Here is a 10342-nt window from a genome sequence, read left to right on the forward strand (position 1 = left end):
TAGAGATGAGCACAGTAAACGATCTGGCACAGAGGGTCACACACTATAAGATCCATCACTTGGTGGTGAGGATTCTCCACACCACTGTGTCTCACAAAAACAATTATGTGATTAGATTGTTATCGTAGCTAGAACAAGCTGTGGCTCAAAGCAGTCTCATAAATGTTTTCAGTCAGTAATTCACACTTGCCCTACAGAGTTGAAATATCTAGCTAACATTTTGAAATTAATACGATTTCTTGTGATCTTCAGAGCTGTAACGATTTGACGCTTTGGTTAAAGGCAAGTACTGTACAAACACATACTAGTAGTAGTCATCTCTCATGGGTGATGTGAAACAACGGCATCATCTTACTGGTTTCTTCTCCGGCGTGCTCTCATTGGCTATTGCTGATCACCGGTCTCAAAACTTGTTGTTGTATATCTCAAATGACAAACGTTTGAAAGCATCAGTGTGTCTGGGCTCAAAGACGGCATCAGTAGCCCTCAGTAGGTCTCTGACCGGCTCACATGAAACAGGCGTCGGTGACAGCCACACAACTCGAGTAGGCAACAACATGGGGATTTTGTCTCTGATCTCAAAAATGTGTCTGGGACAGCTAAATCGTGTAGTGCACACCCAGGTTTTTGTCTAAAGTGCTGCGAAAATTGTACAAATTTCAGTTGTTTGAAATATGTATGTGGTTACTAAAAAAGGTGTATTATTAGATTATTATTATTGTTATTATTATTATTATTAGATGATATTGGTATCAGATATTTTTTGTTACGATTTTCAGATTTGAATCGCAGAGAAGCAGGGGGAGATTTTATACCCTCTAACTTTTTGGGAAAGTGGTCAAAATTCACTGCTATGTGTCAAAAGTGACATTATGTACAGTGAATAGAATATCATGTTGGGAGTGATGATGTCACAATGGACCCTATAGAATCCCGAGGAAATCCCATTGAAAGTGGATGAAGGACAAAAAGCTTAATAGTTGAAAAAGTATCAAATATATTATAAAAAAAAAAAAAATTGTATACAAGCCTGAATAGTCTGAACAATTGACCGTTTGAATGACGTTTCTAGCTTCAACGGTGTAAAAGGACGAGCGTGTTAAAGAAAGATACTAATAATAAGAACCATGACGAAGATTTAAACACTAATCACCTCTTCCACCGCTCAATTTCCACTCATTATCAGACATTCTATCATGACTGGAGTGTATATAGCTGAAATGACATCCTATCTGTCTCTCCCCCCCAGGCCCTCCCATCATCTCCAGCGAACCAGTCCAGTACGCAATGAGAGGGGAGAGAGGGGAGGTCAAGTGCTACATTGCCAGCACCCCTCCACCTGACAAGATTGTGAGTGAAGTGAATTCTGGGAAATTTCCTGGGAAATATCTGTAACACTTTATAATAACTTTAATGTATATCCCTTTATAAATGCTTATAAATACTTTGTATATGTTATAATTGCTTGTGAATTGTAAGGCTTTGTAAGTACATTCAGATCAAAGACAAGAGAGAGTGAATGAATGAGAACTGTACTGATGTCAAGGGGTCGTGTGAGAGGGGATGACATGAGGTTGATGGATATTGTGAGAGAGGGGATGACACGAGGTTGATGGATATTGTGAGAGAGGGGATGACACGAGGTTGATGGATATTGTGAGAGAGGGGATGACATGAGGTTGATGGATATTGTGAGAGAGGGGATGACATGAGGTTGATGGATAGTGTGAGAGGGGGATAACATGAGGTTGACGGACAGTGTGAGAGGGGATGACATGAGGTTGACAGATCGAGTGTGAGAGGGGGACGACATGAGGTTGATGGATAGTGTGAGAGGGGGACGACATGAGGTTGATGGATAGTGTGAGAGGGGGATGACATGAGGTTGATGGATATTGTGAGAGAGGGGATGACATGAGGTTGATGGATATTGTGAGAGAGGGGATGACATGAGGTTGACGGACAGTGTGAGAGAGGGATGACATGAGGTTGACAGGTCGAGTGTGAGAGGGGGACGACATGAGGTTGATGGATAGTGTGAGAGGGGGATGACATGAGGTTGACGAATCAGGTGTGAGAGGGGAGGGGAGATCGTCGAGTAAAATCCTGTACCTTTCAGCATCAATTATCCACGACAACAGCAGAGAGACATGAAACTAATCTGTGGTTGAAAAAAAAAGAAAGTCCTCCACTCCATTTGTAGTGACTGTGTCCCAAATGACCCCCTTTCCCCTTTATAGTGCACTACTTTTGACCAGAGGTCCGATCAAAGGTAGTGTGCTATAGGATGCTATTGGGATTGAGCCAGTGAGTACCCGGAGCGTATAATGTGATACGACGTTATGGTTTTAGCTTAACGCAGAGACACAAGACCTATGAAATATGAAGTAGGGTGCTGTGTGAGTGTCAGAAAGTAGACCGGGGTGGGGTGGGGGAGTAGGAGGGGATGAGTTAAAATCTTTCGTTTCTTTTTCCTCCCCCTTCTCCAGCCAATTTGCCTTTTTCTTTTTTGGGGGGGTTAAAAGGTACATTAGCACAACATGTGGGCCGTTGCATATTTCATATATTCACACTCCATATTTAATAGTGTAACTACTTCAACAGATTTAAAGTAGAAAAACCTGCTAGACTCTTTATTGCTCGTGTACACCTGCCTCAGCCCGGTGTGTGTGTGTGTGTGTGTGTGTGTGTCTGTGTGTCTGTGTGTGTGTGTGTGTGTGTGTGTGTGTGTGTGTGTGTGTGTGTGTGTGTGTGTGTGTCTGTGTGTGTGTGTCTGTCTGTGTGTGTGTGTGTGTGTGTGTGTGTGTGTGTGTGTGTGTGTGTGTGTGTGTCTGTGTCTGTGTGTGTGTGTCTGTGTCTGTGTCTGTGTGTGTGTGTGTGTGTCTGTGTGTGTGTGTGTCTGTGTCTGTGTGTGTGTGTGTGTGTGTGTCTGTGTCTGTGTGTCTGTGTCTGTGTCTGTGTGTGTGTGTCTGTGTGTGTCTGTGTGTGTGTGTCTGTGTCTGTGTGTGTGTGTGTGTGTGTGTGTCTGTGTCTGTCTGTCTGTGTGTGTGTGTGTGTGTGTGTGTCTGTGTCTGCTTCCGATAGTCAAGTCATATATGACAAATGCTCAACCAGAACTCTGCACTTTTCTATTCTCCATTTGACTCCCTAATTGTGTGTGTGTGTTTCCCTCCAGGTGTGGGCGTGGAAGGAGAACGTGTGGGAGAAGGAGAAGGGGACTCTGTTGGAGAGGTACACGGTGGAGCAGAGTAAACCTCACTCCCAGGGAGGAGCTGTTCTCTCCACCCTCACCATCAACAATGTCATGGAGTCTGACTTCCACTCTCCGTACAACTGCACCGCCTGGAACTCCTTCGGACCCGGGACCATGATCATCACCCTGGAGGAGAAAGGTATGTCTTAATTAAAGGGGCAATCTTGGTACATTCTTCTTTATAACTGAAGAATGATATAGCCATTGATTCTTGAAAAGGGGGTTGGGCACATACTTCTCTGAGACGTTTTAGATTACTGGCAAAGATTTCAGTATTGAATAGTATGGGAAAGTTTTGGTATTTTAATTTTTTACATGTTTTTATTTAACCTTTATAGATTAAATAAACAGGTAGGCCAGTTGAGAACAAGTTCTCATTTACCACTGTGACCTGGCCAAGATAAAGCAAAGCAGTTCGACACATACAACAACACAGAGTTACACGTGGAATGAACAAAACATACAGTCAATAATAAAGTAGAACAAAATAAATAAATAAATAAAACAACAAGTCTATATACATTGAGTGCAAATGAGGTAAGATAAGGGAGTTAAGGCAATAAATAGGCCTTGGTTGCGAAGTAATTACAATATAGCAATTAAACACTGGAATGGTAGACTTGCAGAAGATGAATGTGCAAGTAGAGATACTGGGGTGCAAAGGAGCAAGATAAATACATAAATACAGTATGGGGATGAGGTAGATAGATGGGCTGTTTACAGATGGGCTATGTACAGGTGCAGTGATCTGTGAGCTGCTCTGACGGCTGGTGCTTAAAGCTAGTGAGGGAGATGGGAATCTCCAGCTTCAGTGATTTTTGCGGTTCGTTCCAGTCATTGGCAGCAGAGAACTGGAAGGAAAGGCGACCAAATGAGGAATTAGCTTTGGGGGTGACCAGTGAGATATACTTGCTGGAGCGCGTGCTATGAGTGGGTGCTGCTATGGTGACCAGTGAGCTGAGGTAAGGTGGGGCTTTACCTAGCAGAGACTTGTAGATAACCTGTAGCCAGTGGGTTTGGTGACGAGTATGAAGCGAGGGCCACCCAACGAGAGTGTACAGGTCGCAGTGGTGGGTAGTGTATGGGGCTTTGGTGACAAAACGGATGGCACTGTGATAGACTGTATCCAATTTCCTGATTAGAGTGTTGGAGGCTATTTTATAGATGACATCGCCGAAGTCGAGGATTGGTAGGATGGTCAGTTTTACGAGGGCATGTTTGGCAGCATGAGTGAAGGATGCTTTGTTGCGATATAGGAAGCCGATTCTAGATTTAATTTTGGATTGGAGATGCTTAATGTGAGTCTGGAAGGAGAGTTTACAGTCTAACCAGACACCTAGGTATTTCTAGTTGTCCACGTATTCTAAGTCAGAGCCGTCCAGAGTAGTGATGCTGGACAGGCGGGTAGCTGCGGGCAGTGATCGATTGAAAAGCATGTATTTAGTTTTACTTGCTTTTTAAGAGCAGTTGGAGGCCACAGAAGGAGAGTTGTATGGCATTGAAGCTTGTCTGGAGGTTAGTTAACACAGTGTCCAAAGAGGGGCCAGAAGTATACAGAATGGTGTCGTCTGCGTAGAGGTGGATCAGAGAATCACCAGCAGCAAGAGCGACATCATTGAGAAGAGAGTCGGCCTGAGAATTTAACCCTGTCGCACCCCCATAGAGGCTGCCAGGGGTCCGGACAACAGGCCCTCCGATTTGACACACTGAACTCTGTCTGAGAAGTAGTTGGTAAACCAGGCGAGGCAATCATTTGGCAATCATTTGAGAAACCAAGGCTGTCGAGTCTGCCAATAAGAATTTGGTGATTGACAGAGTCGAAAGCCTTGGCCAGGTCGATGAATATGGCTGCACAGTAATGTCTTTTATCGATGGCGGTTATGATATCGTTTAGGACCTTGAGCGTGGCTGAGCTGCACCCATGACCAGCTCTGAAACCAGATTGCATAGTGGAGAAGGTACGGTGGGATTCGAAATGGTCGGTAATCTCTTTGTTAACTTGGCTTTCGAAGACCTTAGAGAGACAGGGTAGGATAGATATAGATCTGTAGCAGTTTGGGTCTAGAGTGTCACCCCCTTTGAAGAGGGGGATGACCACGGCAGCTTTCCAATCTTTGGGAATCTCATACAATACGAAAGAGAGGGTGAACAGGCTAGTAACAGGGGTTGCAACAATTTCGGCAGATAATTTTACAAAGAGAGGGTCCAGATTGTCTAGCCCGTCTGATTTGTAGGGGTCCAGATTTTTGCAGCTCTTTCAGAACATCAGCTATCTGGATTTGGGTGAAGGAGAAATGGTGGGGGCTTTGGCGGGTTGCTGTGGAGGGTGCCGGGCAGTTGACCGGGGTAGGGGTAGCCTGGTGGAAAGCATGGCCAGCCGTAGAGAAATCCTTATTGAAATTCTCAATTATAGTGGATTTATCGGTGGTAACAGTGTTTCCTATCTTCAGTGCAGTGGGCAGCTGGGAGGAGGTGTTTTTATTCTCCATGGACTTTACAGTGTCCCAGAACTTTTTTGAGTTTGTACTACAGGATGCAAATTTCTGTTTGAAAAAGCTAGCCTTAGCTTTCCTAACTGCCTGTGTATATTTGTTCCTAACTTCCCTGAAAAGTATAACCATGTCTCTCTGTCTCTCTTGTCTTTCTGTACAGAGATAGTACCAATAGTATGGGAAAGGTTTGGTATAACCATGTCTGTTTGTCTGTCTGTATAGAGATAGTACCAATAGTATGGGAAAGGTTTGGTATAACCATGTCTGTTTGTCTGTCTGTACAGAGATAGTACCAGTGGGGATTATAGCTGGTGGAACAGTTGGATCCTCCATCCTGCTCCTGATCTTTCTCCTGGCTCTAGCCTTCTACCTCTACCGCCAACGGAAAGGCAGTGAGTCGTGTACCAACCAGATACTACTCCCTCCCTCTGCATGCAACATGTTTGTGGGTCGTGTTCCAACTGGCTCCCTATTCCCCCCACAGGGCTCTGGTCAAAAGTCATAGGGGACAGGGGATAGGGGGCAGGGGACAGGGGATAGGGGGCAGGGGACAGGGGATAGGGGATAGGGGACAGGGGATAGGGGACAGGGGGCAGGGGACAGGGGATAGGGGACAGGGGACAGGGGATAGGGGAAAGGGGACAGGGGACAGGGAACAGGGGGACTGGGGATAGGGGAAAGGGGACAGGAGACAGGGGATAGGGTGCCATTTGGGATGCATGTGGGTGTGGCTGTGTGTGGATGCATGTGGGTGTGGCTGTGTGTGGATGCATGTGAGTGTGGCTGTGTGTGGATGCATGTGGGTGTGGCTGTGTGTGAATGCATGTGGGTGTGGCTGTGTGTAGATACATGTGGGTGTGGCTGTGTGTGGATGCATGTGGGTGTGGCTGTGTGTGGATGCATGTGGGTGTGGCTGTGTGTGGATGCATGTGGGTGTGGCTGTGTGTAGATACATGTGGGTGTGGCTATGTGTGGATGCATGTGGGTGTGGCTGTGTGTGGATGCCATTCATATAGGTATTCACAATGTACTGTGTAACCACAAATAGTCACATGTTTATTCATGATCACTTATTTAAAACTGAATAAGAATGACTTGTTTTCTCTCTCTTTTGTTGTACTGTAGATCTAAACATTGATCCAAAAGTACTGTTATTCAGATGTCTGTCCCACTTTAAACGAACAACAGCTTATAAAGGCTTCATATAGCATACATAAAGTCTTCATAAGCACTGTGTTAGGAGCTTCATGAGTCATCTGTCTTGTTCTGGTTCCAGGTCGTCGTGGGGTCACTCTGGGGAAGCCGGACATCAAGGTGGAGACAGTCAACAAGGAGACACATAGTCTGGAGGAGGAATCGGGCAGTGTTTCCACGGCAACGCGCATGGTCAAGGCCATGTATTCCGTGAGTACCCAACACCCACCGCTATGAGTCAAATCAAATCAAACATTGTTTAAAGTGCAATAGCTTTGACAAAAGGTGTTTGTCTCCAAAATGCGTCAGCTGTACACTTTTGAAGAGAACCAACCTGAACCTCTAGTGTTTACATAAAAAAATAAAAAAGTGCATTTAAAATATAGCAACAGACTTCATGGTAAAACAATCAAATGAAGCATGAAGGGGGGGCATCTGTTCTCTGTTGCCTTAGACTTCACAGGCTGAGGTTGTGTTCCAAGTGGATGCACTACATAGCGCACTACGTCTAACTGAAAGTAGTGCACTATAAAGGGAATAGGGTGCCATTTGAGAAAGCCTTAGACTTCTCTCAGACTGAGGAAACCCTGCACTAGGCTACACTGAGAAAGCTCTATATAAGATGGGATTAATGCCACCGGCCACATGGGTTGTCATTTGAAATATAGCTATTATAACTGTTATTACAACATATTTAAGACATCAATTGTTCTAGAAGGTGCTGAAGCCTTTAGTTGTTGTTTGAGAGCAAACCACTGGATTGAATTCACCTTCATGTGCTTTCATGGTCCTGTTACATCTTCAACTGTACTCACCAAACATTTGTCAAACAACATTTTCATCAAATGAAAAACCTGATATTCTGTTTTCCTCTTCCCTCCCACCTCTCTCTCTCTCTCTCTCTCTCTCCCTTCCTCTCTCTCTGTCTCTCTCTCTCTCTCTCTGTGTGTTTTGTTGTTTGATGGTTTAGTTTCTACCCTCTGTCTCCCTCTCTCCCTCCACTCAGCCATTCAAAGACGATATGGATCTGAAGCAGGACCTGCGCAGTGAGCTCGATACCCGCGAGGAATACGAACTCAAGGTGAGTAACTCTCTCTCTCACTTCATACCCTCCTACATCAAACCAACAAACTCCTCATATGTATAGTACATACAACACATTACGCAACAACATATCACACAAAATACTAATGCTAACTACCTCACACCTCAGATATGCTAACACCGCAGATATGCTAACACCTCAAATTGGAACACTCTTGCATGTAATAAGAAAAAAGCTCACTATCACCTCATCCCTATCCTACAACAATACAACACACAACATGACTACATCACACCTCAAATATGCCCAAACAGGGTTGGGGTGAATTCCAATTGGAGGCAGTCAATTCAGGAAGTAAACTGAAATTCCAATTCAATAATTGAAAAGATGTCATTCATTTTCAATGACTACATTTTTTTATTTTAAATGTAAATCACTTTCTGAATGCACTGCCTTTAATTAGAATTGCCCCCAACCCTGACCACACCTCAAATTCAAACCCATGTAAAAATCACTCGCTATTCCCTCATCATGTTTGTCCTTAGGACCCAACGAACGGCTACTATAACGTCCGTGCGACCACCCACGACGAGGCCAGGCCGTCCTCCCGCTCCATGCTGTACCAGGGAGAGTTCCGGACCTCCAACCCTCCAGGGGGAGCTACAGGTGCTACCTCCAGTGGCCCAGCCGGGGGTCCCGGAGGGGCGGTGGCTGCAGGAGCGGTCCCAGGAGTCCCAGGGTCAAGGGCAGGGTGCTATGACCCCAGACCTCCATCCAGGATGTCTCACACCAACTACCCCCAGTTCAACACCTTCACCAGGGCGGGCCCGAGCCAAGTCCCGCCCAACACCAACCACCCCGCCCACCCCTCCCACCCCGCCCATCCTGCCTCACAGACCACCGACTTCCCCGGAGACTGCGGACTATTGGACAACAACAGTCAGCTGACCTATGACAACTATGGCTATCCCGCCCAGTACCCTACCTATCGGGTGGGCTTTGCCCCGCCCCTGGAAGGAGGGCCTGCCTATGAGGTCTACCCAACTGGACAAGGGGTGGGACCAGGGCCAGTGCAAGGACCAGTCCAAGGCCAAGGCCCATGTCCGGGTCCTGAATCTGTGCTGGGGAATTATGGGACCACCCGCTTCTCTTACACTTCTCCTCCTAGTACTGACTACTCTCCGCCTGGTACTGACTACTCTCCTCCTGCTACTGACTACTCTCCTCCTGCTACTGACTACTCTCCTCCTGGTACTGAGTACAACCAGAGACACACTCAGAGGATGCAGACACACGTGTGAGAGAGATGGATTCTGTAATACATTAGTGATACTTGTTTTCATACATGCGTACATACATATAAACACAGCCACACACACAAACACACACACACACACACACACACACACACACACACACTTGTTGGAGAGATACATTTATTCTCTCTATGCTTTCTTTATCGCATACATACACACAAACAAACGCAAACAATCTGACACAGTTTCTCTCAATCTTCAGCTCCAAGAGGGGAGACAAAAGAAAGAGAGGCTAAAAGTTATTTTCTTAAACTAGGTGGGGATTCAGCAGAGTTTGACTACTTACATGCTAATAGACAGCGTCCAGATCCATCTCTTCTCTATTGGACTCTCCACCCCTCTCTCTTTCCTCTCACACAATCTCTGTATATAATATCAGTGGGGTAGATCATTTTAACCTTAGTATAACCTTGTATAAACGTACTGTGTACAGATACAGCTGCTGAACTTTTCTCCTTATTATACACCCTCTTACACTCCGTTAAATTCACAGAAACACACACACACCCTCTTACACTCCTTTAAATTCACAAACACACACACACACACACACACACCCTCTTACACTCCTTTAAATTCACAAACACACACACACACACACCCTCTTACACTCCTTTAAATTCACAGAAACACACACACACACACACCCTCTTACACTCCTTTAAATTCACAAACACACACACACACACACACACACACCCTCTTACACTCCTTTAAATTCACAAACACACACACACACACACCCTCTTACACTCCGTTAAATTCACAGAAACACACACACCGTCTTACACTCCTTTAAATTCACAAACACACACACACACACACACCCTCTTACACTCCGTTAAATTCACAGAAACACACACACCCTCTTACACGTTGAAAGAGACAGTGTTGCGTCCCAGCGGTGCTCAGGCAAGGCGACAGCTTGTTCTCTGTATGTGGAGCTCTTTTTAACATGCTTCTTCTCCATGCCGCCACAAACTGCTCCACCGGCATGGCCTTAGGGCTTCAAGAAGTGAATGAAAGGGAAATATGGGGCTGT

General features: G+C 45.5%; 1 protein-coding gene across 1 annotated transcript in view; it reads left to right on the forward strand.

The window, feature by feature from the left end:
* Positions 1-9876, forward strand: part of kirrel1b (kirre like nephrin family adhesion molecule 1b) — an 89617-nt gene extending 79741 nt beyond the window's left edge. The window contains exons 10-15 of the mRNA XM_042329061.1: positions 1250-1350; positions 3176-3392; positions 6030-6137; positions 7022-7149; positions 7946-8020; positions 8530-9876. Of these exons, the coding sequence (XP_042184995.1) occupies positions 1250-1350; positions 3176-3392; positions 6030-6137; positions 7022-7149; positions 7946-8020; positions 8530-9285 (1385 nt within the window). The 3' untranslated portion in view covers positions 9286-9876. The remainder of the gene's footprint in view (positions 1-1249; positions 1351-3175; positions 3393-6029; positions 6138-7021; positions 7150-7945; positions 8021-8529) is intronic.
* Positions 9877-10342: the final 466 nt, after the last annotated feature.

The sequence above is a fragment of the Oncorhynchus tshawytscha genome, linkage group LG10, assembly GCF_018296145.1.
Source record: "Oncorhynchus tshawytscha isolate Ot180627B linkage group LG10, Otsh_v2.0, whole genome shotgun sequence".
Lineage (NCBI taxonomy): Eukaryota > Metazoa > Chordata > Actinopteri > Salmoniformes > Salmonidae > Oncorhynchus > Oncorhynchus tshawytscha.